We start from the raw sequence: 17,486 nt of genomic DNA on the forward strand, positions 1-17,486 counted from the left end.
ATATATTAAAAAAAAAAAAAAAAGAATAATAGTTCGACCCCTGGTCAGGGCACATACAAGAAGCAACCAATGGCCCAGGGGGGGTGACTCGGTTGGTTGGAGTGTCACCTGGGACACCAGAAAGATTGAGGGTTCGATTCCCAGTCGGGGCACATACCTGGGCTGCAGGTTTGATCCTGGGTCTGGGCAGGTACGGGAGGCAACTGAGAGACATTTCTCTTTCTCATAAATGTTTGTCTCTCTCTTTCTCCTTCATCTCTCTTTCTAAAACCAATAAATTAAAGAAGAAAAAGGAGAAGACTGCAAGGGGGCCCTTGGACAGAGATGTGTGCACACTTGTGTGGGTGCTTGCATAGGGTACAACTGGGGTCGCTGGGGGTGCCCACTGCACAGCGCCCAGCACAGGGCCTGCCCATCTCCACACTGTGACCCTCATCCTGCTGGCGCCAGCACCTGAGAAGTGCGACTTGTCACCCCACCTGTATCTGTAAGCTCGTCCAGCCCACTCAGCCCGAGCCCATCCCAGACTGCAGCTCCTCTGATGCCACCTTCCTCTGTTCTTTGGCCCCGAAGCATGGGATTGACAAACAGAGCAAATCCAAGCCTAAATCTTGGTGAGCACTAAAGGTTAAAGATACTTCGCTGCTGCAACAAATGACCACACACCCAGAGGCTTAAAACAACACACCTATTGTAACAAATGCGTTAGGTAGATAAGGGTGTTATCTTACAGTTCCGGAGGTCAGAGTCCATGATGGGACTCCTGGGCTCGAGTCCAGGTCTCTGCAGAGCTGGCCCCTTCCATCCCCGAGTCTTTCTCACATCCCATCCCTCTCCCCTGACTGCCCTGCCTCCCTCTTCCAGGTTAAGGGCCCCTTGATTGCCTTTTGATGACATTGGGCCCACCTGGGTAATCCAGGGCAGCCCTCCTTTTAGGCCAGCTGGCTAGCAACTGGAATTCCCTGTGCCGGGTAACATGCCACAGTCACAGGTTCTGGGGATTAGGATGTGGACGCCTTCGGGAGGCCAGTATTATGCCAACCACAGATACCCAGTCTGAAGGGGAACAGAGCCCACACAGCAGCCTTGTAAGGAGGTCAGATCTGTGCCTGAGAAAGAGCCCTCTGGGGGCCAGGACACTGTCAGAGTGAACTGCAGTGGTGAGGTCTGTGCAGGGACAGGACAGTGGGGATGGGGACGAGGTGAGGGAGGGTCAGGCTGAGGGCAGCGCTGGGCCTGCATCTCTGAAGTTCCCGAGGACACAGGGCCTCTCTGTATGATGCACCACAGCCCTGGATTCCTAAGTGGGGCCTGTGGGCGGCCGGAAAGGCCTCGGCCTGGAAGTCACAAGTGGTGGCAAGGAAGCCCCTCCCAGCAATGGGCCCTGATGTCACCTCTACAGCTGGGGGAGGAGCTCCTTGGCCGGTTCTGCAGCCTGGCCTGGACCTCGGATCAGGATCCATGTGCTGTCTCAGGAGGCACAGGGCGGATGTGGGGCAGCCAGGCCTGACCCCAGGCTAGGGGGGTCCCAGGACACTCCCTCTGCTCTCCACCCCCCAAACACACCCCTCAGGCCCAGAAGTTCCTCAGTCGCCCTCGCTCCAGATCCCAGCATTTTCTGGAAACTTAGCAGCCATTGCCCCACTCTCCTGGGTACCTCTACTGTGAGAATGAGGCAGAAGGGGTGTGTGTGTGGTGTGTGTGGTGTGTGTGGTGTGTGTATTATGTGCATGGTGGTGTATGTGGTGTGTGTATGTATATGTAGTGTGTGTGGTGTGTGTGTGTGTGGTGTGTGTGTATGTGTGTGTATGTGGTGTGTGTATGTGGTATGTATGTGGTGTGTGTGTGTGGTGTGTGTGTATGTGTGTGTGGTGTGTGTGTGGTATGGGTGTATGTGTGTAGTGTGTGTATATGTGATGTGTGTGGTGTGTGTGATGTGTGTGTTTATGTGTGTGTGTATGTGTAGTGTATGTGGTGTGTGTATTTTCTACCCCTGTCTGTGCTCCTCTGTCCCCAGAGAGTTTATCTGTCACCATTTCTATGTCTTCGTTTGACTGTGTTTTTGTATTTCTATTTGTGATTGAAGTTGGTTTATAATTTTTAAAAAATAACTTGTTTCATTTCCTTTGTTAGTTTCCTGTTTTTTTCTTATTCAAAAACAAACCATTCGTTACAGGAAATAAAATAAATAAAAAAGGAAAACATCTGAAATACAAACAGTCCCACCCACCCAGAGGCAATCACTAGTTAAGACCTAGACATGCAGCTTTTTTCTATGCATCTTCCATGCATCTAAGTGCATTTTAACAAAAATGCAATTTTACTACATGGCATTTTTTGTTCTCTCATTGACTCTACTTTTACTTACTGAGATGATGAATGCCCTTTCACGTTGAGTTTAAATCTGTCCTAGCCAGTTTGGCTCAGTGGATAGAGCATTGGCCTGTGGACTGAGGGTCCCAGGTTTGACTCCGGTCAAGGACCTTGGTTGCAGGCTTGATCCCCAGCCCTGGTCAGGGTGCGTGCGGGAGGAACCCAATCCATGTGTCTCTCTTCTACTGATGTTTCCCTCTCTCTGGCTCTTCCCATTCCTCCCGCTCTCTAAAAATCAACTGAAAAATATCCTTGAGTGAGAATTAACAACAATAAATCCACCTCATTGTTTTAAGCCTGTGTTCAATGTTATGGCTGTGCTAGGCTTTGCTGGACCGGCCCCTGTCTCTCTTGATTGGTGTTCTGGCTGTGTCTAAGTTTTCACTGTTACAAATGCACTGGATGAGTGTGTGTGTGTGTGTGTGTGTGTGTGCATGTGCGAGTGTGTGTATATGTGTGTGTGTGGTGTGTGTATGCACGTGCGAGTGTGTGTGTCTGTGTGTGTATGTGTGTGGTGTGTGTATGCATGTGCGAGTGTGTGTATATGTGTGTGGTGTGTGTATGCATGTGCAAGTGTGTGTATGTGTGTGTATATGTGTGTGGTGTGTGTATGCATGTGCGAGTGTGTGTATATGTGTGTGGTGTGTGTATGCATGTGCGAGTGTGTGTATATGTGTGTGGTGTGTGTATGCATGTGCGAGTGTGTGTATATGTGTGTGGTGTGTGTATGCATGTGCGAGTGTGTGTATATGTGTGTGGTGTGTGTATGCATGTGCGAGTGTGTGTATATGTGTGTGGTGTGTGTATGCATGTGCGAGTGTGTGTATATGTGTGTGGTGTGTGTATGCATGTGCGAGTGTGTGTATATGTGTGTGGTGTGTGTATGCATGTGCGAGTGTGTGTATATGTGTGTGGTGTGTGTATGCATGTGCGAGTGTGTGTATATGTGTGTGGTGTGTGTATGCATGTGCGAGTGTGTGTATATGTGTGTGGTGTGTGTATGCATGTGCGAGTGTGTGTATATGTGTGTGGTGTGTGTATGCATGTGCGAGTGTGTGTATATGTGTGTGGTGTGTGTATGCATGTGCGAGTGTGTGTATATGTGTGTGGTGTGTGTATGCATGTGCGAGTGTGTGTATATGTGTGTGGTGTGTGTATGCATGTGCGAGTGTGTGTATATGTGTGTGGTGTGTGTATGCATGTGCGAGTGTGTGTATATGTGTGTGGTGTGTGTATGCATGTGCGAGTGTGTGTATATGTGTGTGGTGTGTGTATGCATGTGCGAGTGTGTGTATATGTGTGTGGTGTGTGTATGCATGTGCGAGTGTGTGTATATGTGTGTGGTGTGTGTATGCATGTGCGAGTGTGTGTATATGTGTGTGGTGTGTGTATGCATGTGCGAGTGTGTGTATATGTGTGTGGTGTGTGTATGCATGTGCGAGTGTGTGTATATGTGTGTGGTGTGTGTATGCATGTGCGAGTGTGTGTATATGTGTGTGGTGTGTGTATGCATGTGCGAGTGTGTGTATATGTGTGTGGTGTGTGTATGCATGTGCGAGTGTGTGTATATGTGTGTGGTGTGTGTATGCATGTGCGAGTGTGTGTATATGTGTGTGGTGTGTGTATGCATGTGCGAGTGTGTGTATATGTGTGTGGTGTGTGTATGCATGTGCGAGTGTGTGTATATGTGTGTGGTGTGTGTATGCATGTGCGAGTGTGTGTATATGTGTGTGGTGTGTGTATGCATGTGCGAGTGTGTGTATATGTGTGTGGTGTGTGTATGCATGTGCGAGTGTGTGTATATGTGTGTGGTGTGTGTATGTGTGTGGTGTGTGTGTGGTGTGTGTGTGGTGTGTGTGTGTGTGTGTATATATATGTGTATGTGTGGTGTGTGTGTGTGTAGCAGTGCTTGTCTTTTCAAGTGTCCTGTCCTGGGGGGAGCTGGGACCTGCAAGGCACGAGGACCCTTTTCTCCTTGGAACAAGTGGTTTCCTTTAAGGAAGGTACTTTTCCAGAAACATGTTATTTCAGGGCCTCCTGACTCCAGAACCCACCTTGTCCCAGAGAGAAACGCCCCCCTAATTGCAGGCAGGATGTGGAGAAAGAGCGGGGTGGGGCGAGCTCCTCCCGACAGCTGGGCTTTGCAGGTCTCCCCCTCTCAGACATCCTCTTGACAAGGCAGGACAGGATCCTCATCTCCCCTGTGCAGCCAGGGAAACTGAGGCCCAGCAAGTTCGTGGTGGGGTGGGGCGAGGACAGGGCTGGGTAGAGCACAGCAGGGGCGAGGGGTGCAGCTGGGAGGGAAGCCCTAGGAGGTGAGGGGGAAGCAGGACCTGTGCGTGGAGGGCAGTGGCATCTGCCGAGAGAAGCCCTGGGAGGCCTGGCAGGCCGGCTCAGGGCTCAGGCATCAGCCTGGAAGTCTGCCCTCACCAGGTGTTATCTGGGTGAGGCTGTGGGCTGCCCGTGAGATCTGTGTATGGCAGAGATCCCTTTCTTCCTCAAAGTCAGAGATGGAGGTGGGGGCAGGTGTGAGCAAGGCTTTTGTCCAGGGAAACCCAGAGCAAATCAAATCCCAGGTGCTCTGGCTGTTCCTCCTGAAGACATGCAGCGAGTCTGCTGAGGGTGCCTGACGCAGACCCCATGTGCGGACGGGAAGGGGGGCAGCTTGGCTTCCTTAGGTCCCTGGGGCGGCACTGCTGGGGGGCATTGGCCCAAAGCACCTCAGAGTGGGCGCGTCTGGGAGTGACAGGCTGCTGTGAGCACCTAGAAGGGGATATAGAAAGCACAGCACCTGCATAGTAGGAGGCTGAGAACTAGGAACCAGTAATGGCAGAGCGAACAGAGAGGAGCTGGATTTGGAACTGGGCGGCCTGGGCTCACTGTGGCTCCGCCCAATTCCAGGGTGACCCGGAGCGACCCGTTCCCTCCCTGCCACCAGATAAGAACTCTCCGGGCTTTGCTGGGTTCCGGTGCCAACCCACGTCCCTGTCCCTGCACTGCCACCTCCCTCTCCTGGGGATAGAGGAGCTTCTGGCTGGCCTGTCCCGGACACGGTGGGCTGCACCGGGCGGAATGGCAGGAGCATTTTGGGCCAACACACACCACAACATACACACACCACACAACACGCACGCTCACACACCAAGCACTCACACACCACACATGCGTACACACACACCATACACATCACACACTCACACCACACACCCCACACTCATTCTCACGCCCACACACTCCACACACATAAGAAAAGCAGGACTGTTGCAGCCGCTCACCCCTCTCTGGGTCATCATCCCAGCCTCTCCTTACCCCAGCCCCTCCCCGTACCCACCTCTGCGCAGATGGAGAAAACAGACCATCTGGCATGACACCTTCACCTCCTTTCTCCCCCCCGACACGCACACAAGCGGCCTTTGCCTGTATCCCAACATCCTTCCTGCAGCATTCCCCGACTCCACCCACATCCGGGCCTGCCCCGCCCGCCGGTTCCTGTGTGCTGCTCCCAGGCCTCCCCAGGGGCCTCTTCCAAGGCTCTCTTCCTTGCTGGTGCGCTCAGCATCTTCCTCTCCAATCCTTCTCCCTTGGGCCTTACATGGGCTCAACCACCCTCCCTAATTTAAAATAATAATAAACCCCGCCTCAGTGCAGTGCCTCTCTGGCCACAATACATCACTGTCCTTCCTTTCAAATGACCTGCAACTGCGACCTTTCCTTCCTCAGCTCCCACTGACTCCACAGGCCCTCACACCCACGTGCACACCCTCCCACATGCACACACCCCACGTGCACACGCCCCCACGTGCACATGCCCCCCACGTGCACACACACCCACGTGCACACGCCCTATCCAAGCACACCACGGTAGGGCTGCTCCTTCACTCAGATTGTTCTCACCAAGGTCACGTCAACTGTCGTGTTGCAAAATCCAAGGTCTCTTCTCTGCGCTCGCCTTCACTGACGCTTCCCACTAGTTGGCCCACCCTCTCTGAGAACCACTCTCTCCTTTGCAGGGTTGCCAGGTAAAATATCGGCCCCCAACATATGTTTCATATAAGTATGTCCCACATGTTACATGGGACATTATTTATACTGAAAATTATTTGCTGCCTGAGATTAAAATTAACTGGGGATGTCCTGTGTATTTTTATTTGCTAAATCGCACAACCCTATTCCCTGCTTCTCTGCCCCCCCAGCTCCCCCCACTTTCCTGTATCTCCAGTTGCTCCTCCTCTTGTCAGCTGCCCAGGTGCTGGCCCCAACTGCCCCTTCTCAAGCTCCCTGCTCTCCTGGGGCAGGGCTGGACGACTGCCCATCACCTGCAGAGTGAGGCTGTGACTCCCACCCCCACTGCTTTGTTTTCAGAATGACATGTGTGATTACAGCCTACAGGCCCCGCCCTCCACTGACCCAGGGAGGGTTGTGCGCACACAGTATAGGGACAGAGCCCTGGGTCTGGGGTCCTAATATTGGGTCCAGCTGAAGGAGGCCTGACCTGGGCAGAGCCGGCTCTGTCTGAGGGCAGGGAGCACCGGAGGCCGACTCTTCATCCCTTGCAGATCTTGCACCCCCGTCTCTGCCCACCTGGAGCTCTGGTTTCCAGGCATTTCTTTGTGCTGGACACGCTCACTCATCTCTGACTGGTCTGGGTGCCTCTGAGAACAGGCCCCTGCCGAGTTCCTGTGGAGATGCACCCACCATGGCCCCTTCAAGGAAGGACCTCTATCCAGTTTGCTCCCTCCTTCCCCTCACAGACATTGATCCCTGTAACATCCTGCATCCCAAACTTCATCTCAGTCACTTTCAGAGAACACGACCTACAGCGGTTCCCTTTACTCAGTCCCCAGGTCCTCCCTGCAGCCCGTTCCCTTCCACACGCATCTAGGAAGGCCCTGCTCGGGAGCTCTAGGTCCAAAGCGACCAAGACACGGTCCCCAGGAGCTCCCTCCCTGGGCTGTGCCCCTCCCCTCCCCAAGCTCATCCACTCCATCCCTCTGCATCACCCTGACTCTATTGTCCCCTCACCCCTCTGAGCCTCTGCAGCCCCAGCCTCTCTCTCCAAGTCCTTCCTGTGGCAGCCACAGGGCCAAGGTGGCCGGTCTGGGCACCCTCAGAGGCCAGAGCCCCCCTCAGGGCCAGTCCTGAATAGAGACTGCTAGCCAGGAGACTCAGAATTTTGTACCTTTCAAACTATCCTCTAAATATGGCACAGCATTTATTTCGTGGGTACAGAGAAAACAGATTTTCTAAGAAAAAGATCTGAGCCGTTCTTTGTGATGGAAACAAGAGCGCTGTTACATGCTCTCAATGTAACGTTTTAGCTTATCTGGCGTTGGCATTGTCTTTGAGTTCCTGATGTTCTGTCATTCCGGGCTCAAATCACTCACATTCTCTACGAATAGAAGTGACCACTAAGAAAAGAGTAATAAAGTCTCTCTCAAAATAGGTTTCCAAGTCTTCTTTCTGGCTTTCCTGTTAACAAACCTCTCATCCTTTCTGTGACTCTGGTTTTCTCTTCTGCTTCCTTTTGTGGTTTTCCAACCCCGACTCTTGGGAGACCCATAAAAGGATATACATCTTCAATTATAAAATAAATCACGCGTAGCCCTTTGGTTTCAGCATGGCAGGGCTGATTTCAGGCAACTGGCAGGGGCTGGCCTCAAGGCTGGGCTCTGTGGGATCTGCACATGCAAGTAGCAAAAAGGCTCAGCGAGGGGAGCAGGCAAGAAGTGGTTTGTATGAAGCGTCCACTTGAGGGCGCTGCTTCCTCTGGTGGCAACAGAACCAGTTTGTAGGCATCCTGGGATAAACCTGAGTTAACAGAATCTGCTTCCGATAGATTCCAGTTCCCCTGTCGATCAGAAGAGATGGCCCACCGTGCAATCCAACACTGTTTGGTCACTCACTCTTCAGACCTCTCTGAAGCCCCATCCTGTGGGCGGGGTCCAGTGGAGCTCTTGGGGGTCAGGGCTGACTCCACCGGGTCCCATCAGGGTGGATCTCCTGGGCCACAGGGCACAGCAACCTGGGATGGGAGGCAACAGGGAGATTGCTGGACACAGGCAGGGAAGGGCAGGAATGCCAGACGTGGAGGAGTGGGACATCAGGGAAGGCTTGTTGGGGGGTGAGTCTGACCCACCAGCAAAGCAAATCCTGGGGGCTGTGAGGCCTCACATGAAGGTCCAGAAGTCCCGGGCACCCGCCACTGCCTGGGCATGGCGAGCTGGCCCCGTGAAGAGAGAAGCCTCCTGGTGAAATGTGGCCACTGTGAAGCTGTGGCCAGGACCCCGCTGAGGATCCGGGGCCTTCGATTCACAGCTGAAGCAGCAGAGGATGCAGGTGATGGCCACGGTGACCACAAACAGCACGGCCACCATGCCAATCACCGCCGTCTCCATGGCCCTGGTGGCAGCTGGCGCACTGAGCAACCGGGGTGCAGCTGGAAGCCTTAGCTCCCCATCAGAACCGAACCGGGGCTCTTGGTGGCTCTTCCAGCCGGGCGGGTCCCTGCGGTCTTCTAAGAAGATACTGGTGTGGGGTCCTGGGTCGTGCCCCCTTGAGACCGTGGGGCGCTCTGCATGGCACTGCTCCGGCCTCTGTCACTGTTTCCTAAGCCTGTCCAGGCTTCTGAGAGCTGCGGTCAACTCCACTGGGCGTCTCTGAAGAAACGCTGACCTGAAAGATGTGCGCTCAAGTCTCCCGAACTCGGAGGAGCTGGGAGGAGGGGGCAGAAGGCTGCTCACGGGGAGCCTTGCCAACAGCCCTCTGGCGACGCCTGCGGATTTGAGGAGAGTTTGTACACTCAGACAAAAGACAAAAACTCCCCGTCCTTCGGATCCGGGATGAGCCTGGGCTCCTCCCCTGAGGAACCTTGGGTCAGTCCTTGAATCTGCTGCCTCCTGAGACCCTGGCCTGTGCTGGGGGCAGGGACACAGGTGGACAGAAGACAATGCCAACCCTGACACAGTGGGGGCGTCTGTGAGTCCATAGGGGCCTGGGGCAGGGCGGTGGGGGAGGCCTGCTTCATGTGGCCTCCTTTCCTGCTTGGGGTTGGAGAGTGTGTTTAGATAAGGCCAGGACGTGTGGCCTTTGTCCTACAAAGGGAAGCCCTCTGCTGTGCCGGCCCCCAGCCCTCTGTGCCGCCCGCTCACGCCCCTGCTCACCCTCAGATGCTGTGAACACTTACCCTGGGCTTGTCTGGAACAACAGCTCTGACTGTATGTGGTTCCATGGTCTCCTGACCTGGCGGCCACCCCGGGAGCCAGGTCACGGCATGCCCAACCCTGGTGCTGCCGCCTTGGTCCAGCCTGGGCCCAGGCTCCAAGATGTCTGAGTGGCTGAGATCACTTCCCGAATGCCTTCCTCCCGTGGTGAGTGGGGGCCCAGGGCCTGCGCAGCTGCCTGTCGCCCTTGGTGACTGCACTCACCCCACCACCCAAGCACACCCAGGCCATTCCAGCCCTGCCCCCAGGTTCTCCACTTCACTGGGTGAGGGCGAGCCAGGCCCAGGCCACTGAGTGGTCTGCCAGACGGGGCTCCATCCTGACACTCACTGGGTCACAGCCCTGTCACAGCCAGAACCTCCTGAGGCCACCACCACGTCTAAAAAGAAGACTGGGTTATTGGCCCCACCCTACCCAAACTCTGAGCGGTGGAGTAGTGAGAAACAATAATTCCGGGTAGAGGACACAGCCAGGCACTCGCTCACATAATTGGTCCAGCAACTCTGTGAAGTGGTTTCGTCTCCCTTTTACAGACTCAGGTGCTGGTAAGCAGCGGTTACAGCACACCTGTGGCCTGTGGCTAATTTGTAATGATCACAAGAGCACCAAATGGCCGAAGAGGGGCTTCCTGGCCTTCCCTCCTAGTTCAATGCTTTCTGTTAGGGGCAGAGTGGAATAGGGGGGACTAGCTACAATGATAAGAAATACGAATCATGCTCTGTTTACCATAATAGTTCTGTTCCGATTAGAGAAAGCACATTCCAACCTGGCTGAGAGCTGTTTGCCCTGGGACATGGGAGCTGGCATGGGAAGGCAGGCCATCCTCCTTTCCCGAGAACTTCGATCACTATGGAAAGATTTACAGCCTCCTGGCTGAACCAACCTAGTCCCGGAGACACCGCTCTTTGCAGCCCCCAGCCCTCTTGCCTGTAACCATGAGACCTTGCCTGCTTCCCCAGGCCTGTCATTCTTACTTTCCCACGTAATCTTTGCCCTTCTACCCAATACAAGCAGCTGGCTTATGGGGGGAGGTAGCAGATTTTTGTGGATGACCTGCTGCTCTCCCATATTGGAATAAACACTCATATATGATTCAACCCTGTCTCTGCTCGATTGGTTCAAGTAGTGACAGGCAGCCCAGACCCACTGATTGTCCGGTTACATTTCCACAGAGCAGTCCCCTCATTCTACAGTTTTACTGATCAGAGTATGGAGCCTCAGAGAGGGCTAAGGGCTAGCCCGCGGTCACACAGCCTGGGTCCTTTGCGATTTCTCCAAGGCCCCGGTAAACTTTCTTTAGTAGCAGCTAAAGTACTGCCTACACATAGAATGGGAGAGTGACTACTGGGAGTGGGATGCCCTGTCAAACCCCCACTCTTCCCTTTTCTAAGATGATTGAACAAACCTGGGCTCGGGGCGCCTCCTCAGAGAGGGCAGAGGAGGCGCATGGAGCAAGCCGGGGCCATGCCTGGAAGCCGGACACCTGGAATTGCTTGTATTAACTGGGACAACCAGAGAGAAGGAAATGTGAGGAGCCAATCTGGTGCTGGTGGTTTCAGGTCGAATTACCAAGATCAACTAGTCAATTCAGGAGATAGAGGGTATCAGGCAGACCCGGTTTCAAGCTGGGTTATTTGTTCCTTTGACTTCTCATTTGCCTGTTCTTTGTGGGTGAATGGAGTCGGAGGCCAGCTGTGGTAGGTGTGCATTGTTCAGCATTTTAAAAACTAGCCCAGCTGGCGTGGATCAGTGATTGAGCATCAACATAGGAACCAGGAGGTCATGGTTCAATTCCCATTCAGAGCATATGCCTGGGTTGCAGGCTTGATCCCCAGTAGGGGGCATGCAGGAGGCAGCTGATCAAGGATTCTCTCTCATCGTTGATGTTTCTCTCTCTCTCTCCCCCTCCCTTCCTCTCTGAAATTAATAAAAATTAAAATAAAGTAGAATAAAGTACAAGGGTTCAGGCCTCTTACCTTCAGCCTTGTGTTGATTTCCTTTTCTGTTTCTGAGATTGAGGACCCTCCTTGGATTCACCTGTAAAACAGGCCTTCTGGTCCATCCTCATAATAGGCACTCAGTATTTGTGGCATAATGAGGGACCCCAGTTATACAGTGAGGACTGCACAGTCTGCTTCGAGGGCTCTTAGCAGTCTTCATGGACCTCACACGGGCAATCTGCAAATGGAATGACCAATGTGGCATCTCAAGCCCAGGGCAAAACAACAACAACAAAAACCATCGATAAGGTGACCAAGTTCAGACACCTCCTGCAGGAGTGGGGCTTCTGCAGGTCCCGGAGCTTATCCCCCTGGAGATGGGCTGCAGGAGGTGGAGCCCAGGAGGCCAGCCAGGGCAGCCTCAACCTCCTCCCAGCTCAGTACCCTTGCCCCCAACCATCCTCAACAGTCTCTTTCCGTTTATGAGCATTATCAGGAGAGTTGAGAAGAGCAAGACAGCCATCAACCTTTGCCGACAATTCAGAGATGTTTGTCCTAAGGGTACTTCCCACCCCTTCTTTTAGAGTTGTGTCTTTTGTAATCCTGTGATATACAGCCCCTGCCCCTGAGCCGCAGATGCCAAAAGATGTCTATCACTTAGATAGGTATGTGTCCTCCAGCATCATCTTCATCAATTGACCAGAAAAAAAGACCACCTTCCAAACATCCCACTTACATTAACAAGGGAAAAGGTGATGCAGGCATCCTGCCATAAAGAACTGCTGTGGGCTCTACAGAGAGAGGAGGGGGAGATGGCCAGAGGGCTGCAGCCTCCACCTGTTAAATGTTTCCTGCCTGTCAGACCCCACCCTCACCCCCAACACTAGGGAGATGGAGCAGGAGCCCCCTGGGAGGCCCCAGGAGCCCAAAGACCTAATCCCCCAGGGCCCTGTGCTCTACTTGGTGTCCCTCAGGCCCCACTCCCAATCGTATTTACTTTTCCAGAGTCTCCAGGGGAGAATCCTTCCTGAGGATCTGTTGTGTGGGCCGGTTCTGTGCTGGGGGGCAGGGAGCCCTCAGAGATTTCTCAGCTTTATGAGGGCAGGGCCCTTGAATCCTGCCATAAATCTCTGGGGAGAGAGATAAAGTGTGGTCAGTGCTCCAAAAGAAATAATAACAACAACAACAACAATAATAATAAAGTTGGAAACCCATGGGAAGGCTTCTTCTTGGACAAAGACACAGAGAGGGTAAAGTGCAGGGTGTTTTGGGGGTTGAGACTGAAGCAGTGTGAATGGAACAAAAGAGCATGGGGATAGGCGAGAACCAGACCAGGGGCCTTGAATGGCCAACCAAGAGGCAGAGACTTCATCCCAAGGGCAGTGAGGAGTTTCAGCCGTTCCCTCTCATTCCCTCCGGCTGTCTCATGGAGATGCTTCAGAAAGCGGCTGGGCTGGACGGCCCCAGGCTGGGGGATGAGCCAGGGTGGGCACTGGGGCGGGGCGGGGAGGCGGATTGGAAGGACACTGCAGAGATAAAATCAACAACACAGGGAACACGGGGTCCACTTTCCCATCCCAGAAGTCTAGTGTGACTGTCCGTGTGAATTTGCCTCCCTCGCCCCCGTGCCCCCAACCCAAGCACTCACAGAGAATCCACAGGGAAACAGAAAAGAAACAGGACATTCTGCTCTGTTCTGTCCCTGTGAGTCAGCAGGCCCCCGACTTTCTGGCCTGCTCTCAGGCCCCTCCCCAGGCCCCCAGGCCTCTCCTCCCTCCACTTCCCACTCAGCTCACAGGCCCAGGCTGCAGGCCTGGAACAGGATTTCCTCCACCCTGTGTGGAATTCTGCCAGCTATTCCTGGGATGTTTGGGAACTCGCCTCCCAGCCGGCCTCCCTCCCGGCTTTGGCAAGGAGTCTCTGTTATCTGTCCCACTTTAGGGAAGAGGAAACTGAGACCCCAGGAGGCAAGCACTCTCCAAGACCACCCAGCACCACATCTCCAGTTTAAAGAGCACCCCCCATCCCCCAACCCCATGGCCACACACAGGCACCGGGAGGGCAGGCTGCTGGCAACTCAAGGTCTGGATAAGAAACCCTGACCCAGTTACCAAGGAAACACTGAATTCAATGCAGATCCCAGAGCTCAGTCTGCCCTGAAAATGGGCTGGAAAGAGCACAGTAGGTAGAAGCCTGGCCCAGCCTGGGTGGCTCGGCCCTCCTCTTTCTGAGGGCCCAGACTATTCCACAGAGCCCCACTGGCACACCGAGAGCCCCCTCTGTGTTTTTTTTGGGGGGGAGGTTCTTGTTAATCCTCACCCGAGGGTATTTTTCCTTGATTTTTAGAGAGAGTGGAAGGGAGGGGAGACACACAGAGAGAGAAACATTGATGTGAGAGAGACACATTGATTGGTTGCCTCCTGCACACGCCCTGACCAAGGCCAGGGATCAAGCTTGCAACTGAGGTACGTGCCCATGACGGGAATCGAACCTTCACCCTTCAGTCAGTCTGAAGCTCTACCCACTAAGCAAACCAGCAAGGGTAAAAGCCCCCTCTGGACAGGGCTGCACCCAAGCCTTAAATCCTCCCTTAGAACTTGGGCCCCATGCCTTTCTCACCTACTGTCTACTGGGCACTGCAGAGCCCACCCAGTTTCCCCCACTGCACCACCAGCCCTCAAACCCCAGCCAGAAGCCACCACGCCAGGCACTCACTTCCCATCAGAGAGGGAGGTCCCAGGGCAATGCAGACTCAGGCCTGGCTGCTCCCTCCCTCCTTCCCTCCCACTTGAGTTGTAATCAAGAGCCTCTTCACAAAGCTTCTTGGTGGTTTTTATTTTTATTTTTGTATTCAGACACCCGTGAATTAACTGTGCAGCCTCATCCTGCCTTGTCCAAATGAAAGGGCATTGCCAGGGCCCCTCCCAGCTACCCCCACCCCCAAGCCAGAGGGGAGGATGTCAGAGGGGAGCACTTCAGAGAGAGCACAGCACATCTTCCACGCATCAGCGTGCACGGGGGCACTGCAGGTGCCCACTGGAAGTTACAGTCGCAAGGTGGCGTCCATCCCCCACAGATCACCCCTGCTCTCACCCTCCTCGCCCTGCAGCATGAGCAGGGCCACCCCAGGTGTTCCTCCATCCTGTCCTCTGCTCCACAGCTCACTGGGGCACCGTATGCAAATGAAGCCCAAGCAGGACCGCGGCGCAGTCCCGTGTTCACACAGAGAGGTGCCCTTCTGCACCGGAACATGGGGTCCACTCATCCTGGAGGCGGCAGGGCAGGCAGTGGCTGCCGTCCTCAGGCATCAGCGGCGGCCTCGGTGGGTGTGGAGGTGGGTCTGGTGGGGGCGGTGGTGGTGGTGCAGATGCTGGTGGTGCAGTCCCGCATGGTGCATGTGAGGCCCATGGCCCGGATAGTGGGGATGGTGGGGATGGTGAAAGTGTCCCAGGCGGCCCCGGGCTGGGAAGAACCAAGGCCGGGTCTGCCGAACTCGGTGTCTCCTTACAGCTGGACGGTTCATCTCCACATCATGGTCCTGCTGTCCACCGTGCAGGCAGGTGGCCAGCACCAGCAGCAGCAGCAGAACGGCCAGAGCAGCGCCTGCGATCAAGCCCACGAGAGTCGTGGTCCCCAGGAGCCCGAGCATCTGGGAGCTGGAGAGTCCCCTCTGCTTAGTGGCTCCTGCTGCTTCCTCCCCTCCGGCGGCCTCTGCTCAGCCCTCACAGTCACTGGACTTTGTTGTCTCAGCTCCTGCAGGCTGGATAGCAGCCAGGGAATGTGGACACAGCCTCTTTGGGCTGGAGCTACAGGCCAAGGGCGAAGCCAGGCAACTGTTAACTCTGAGGGGAGGCTGGGTGAGGACAGAGGTGGAGGGCTGTGGAGGGAAGAGCCCTGAGCCTGCAGATAAGAAGCCTAGGCCCCCATCCCTGCTGCCTGGCCAAGTGCCCGGGCCTGCCCTTTCCCCTCCCTGGGCCTCAGCTCCTCCCTCTTTTAGAGACAATAAAGTACAGTGACTAAGAACATGGGTTCTGGAACCACACGACTCACTAGCTCTGTGACTGCACAAGTCACCTCCTCTCTGTCCCTCCGTTTCTTCATCTGTAAAATGGCTAATACGAGTATCTTTCCTCTTAGGATTTTCTGAGGACTCAGGAGTTAAGATATATAAAGCACTTAAACCAGTTCCTAACACGTGTGCCATCAATATTATTGTGAAACCAGACAACAAATGCGTCAGGGTTTCCTGCCACTACTTGAGCCAATTAAGCAGAGACAGGGTTGAATCATACAAGAGTGTTTATTCCAATAATGCCGGCAGTATGGGAGGGCAGCAGGTCATCCACAAAAATCTGCTCGAGCACCTCCTACTAGCTGGCTTAAACAGGGACCAGGAAGAAAGGCTGCATGCAAGGGGAACAGAGGGGTGGCTGCAGGGTCTGTGGTCCTGTGTCTCTTTCCAGGATCTTGAAGTTTCAATGGTGTTAAAACCCAGCTTGGCCAGTTCCTGGAACCTGAGAATGGTCAGCATTCCTGCGGCAAACTCCCGGAGGGGGTCAGGGTCTAGGCACAGCAACCCAATCAAAGCGAGTCCTGTCCTCTGTCTGTTCTCAAAATGCATTTTCTTTTCTGAGCAATGAACTCATCCAGGTGTCTCTTATCTTTTTACAGCTCTGTTTTTCTTCTAGCACAGTGGTTCTCAACCTTGGCTGCACATTAGAATCACCCAGAGGCCCAGAAATCAGGATTTTAAAAAGATTCCCAGGTGATTCTAATGCGCAGCCAAGGTTGAGAACCACTGTACATCCTCCAGTTTTCCAGGGTCTGTAAGAAAACTTATCTATAGTTAGTAAGGTCAATAATCATTAAACAACTGTGGCCCTATTCTTATTGTGTGCCCTTCCCTCTATGACTCCCCCGCCCCCGCCATCAATATTATCATCTTATATCTATGAGATTAGTTTTATATGGAAAGTGTCTTGCTGCTGAATTGTATTATTCCTGGACTATTATAATTTCCCCTCATGGATTTTTGGGTCTGAACCCTTTCAGGAAAAAGGGGCGTTGGTCTCTTCTATAACTGCTTCTTGCTGATGGGGGGGCGGAGTCCTGAAGTCCTCCCTGTCTGACAAAAGAAAGAGGGAGCCAAAAAGGGGAAAGTAGTTTTAACTGAAGCCAACAGTAAACGTCTATGTTTCATTGACTCAATAAGTCTAAACCATTTTGAGTCTTACTTTTAGGACACAGTGATGCAAATGGCTTCTACAGTGAGACCTATACTGTGTGAGCAAGGAATCAGGTAAATTTAGGCATACATTCTATGAAAACAGAAGCAAACAAAACACAAAGGTTAGTGCATACAGTAAATCATAAATCAGCAAGATTTTCAGATATAAGGCTTCCACTGAAATGAAATCATACAGTGACAATCTGATAGATTGTCTGTAGTTAGAACATTTCTGGTGATGTCATCAGGGCTGAGGCATACACAGACACAGCCTTAAAAATAAAATTTTGAAGACAGTTAATTGTACTGGAACCTAATACCCACAATTGGACATCATGGTTTCAAATGAAGCACATTTTTTCTCCCTAAGATTACCCTTTTCTTCAGAGATTACATCAAGTCTAGTTTTTTGTTTGGCCTGACTATTTGCATAAACACAACAAGAGTAGCAATTGATCAAATTGATCACACAGGGTTTCTCGAATTTGCTTTGCTGGAATTTCATTCATTTATAAGGAATCTTAGATTGAGCTCTAGTGAGCTGTAGGCCCCTCAGGGCAGAGAAGCCAAAGCCACAGTTGCCTGGAATAACTATATGTTTTGGTCGTGTCCTCAAGTCCTTGAGGTCCCAAAGGTGTCTTGAGGTTCCTCCTTGCCATCTTTCAGGAAAGCACTTACTTAGAAAGACTGCCATGAACCATGTGACCAAGGAACGTACCAGGCTCT

At 53.2% G+C, this 17,486-nt stretch overlaps 1 protein-coding gene and 1 long non-coding RNA gene across 2 annotated transcripts; both read right to left on the bottom strand.

Moving 5' to 3' along the window:
- Positions 1-7,736: 7,736 nt before the first annotated feature.
- On the bottom strand, positions 7,737-10,672 carry LOC106723558. Its single transcript, XR_314575.2, has 2 exons — positions 9,557-10,672; positions 7,737-9,145 (listed from the first exon to the last, which is right to left on the bottom strand). It is a non-coding gene; the product is annotated as an uncharacterized LOC106723558 (long non-coding RNA).
- Positions 10,673-14,343: 3,671 nt separating this feature from the next.
- Positions 14,344-15,801, bottom strand: HRCT1 (histidine rich carboxyl terminus 1). Its single transcript, XM_014531477.1, has one exon. It carries the CDS (start codon positions 15,180-15,182, stop codon positions 14,841-14,843), a length of 342 nt encoding a protein of 113 aa, XP_014386963.1. The 5' UTR covers positions 15,183-15,801; the 3' UTR covers positions 14,344-14,840.
- Positions 15,802-17,486: the final 1,685 nt, after the last annotated feature.

This window comes from Myotis brandtii, unplaced genomic scaffold (genome assembly GCF_000412655.1).
Source record: "Myotis brandtii unplaced genomic scaffold, ASM41265v1 scaffold806, whole genome shotgun sequence".
NCBI lineage: Eukaryota > Metazoa > Chordata > Mammalia > Chiroptera > Vespertilionidae > Myotis > Myotis brandtii.

Excerpts from the sequence above, each read along its gene's own strand:
- HRCT1 (XM_014531477.1), bottom strand. The coding sequence starts at position 15,182 with ATGCTCGGGCTCCTGGGGACCACGACTCTCGTGGGCTTGATCGCAGGC.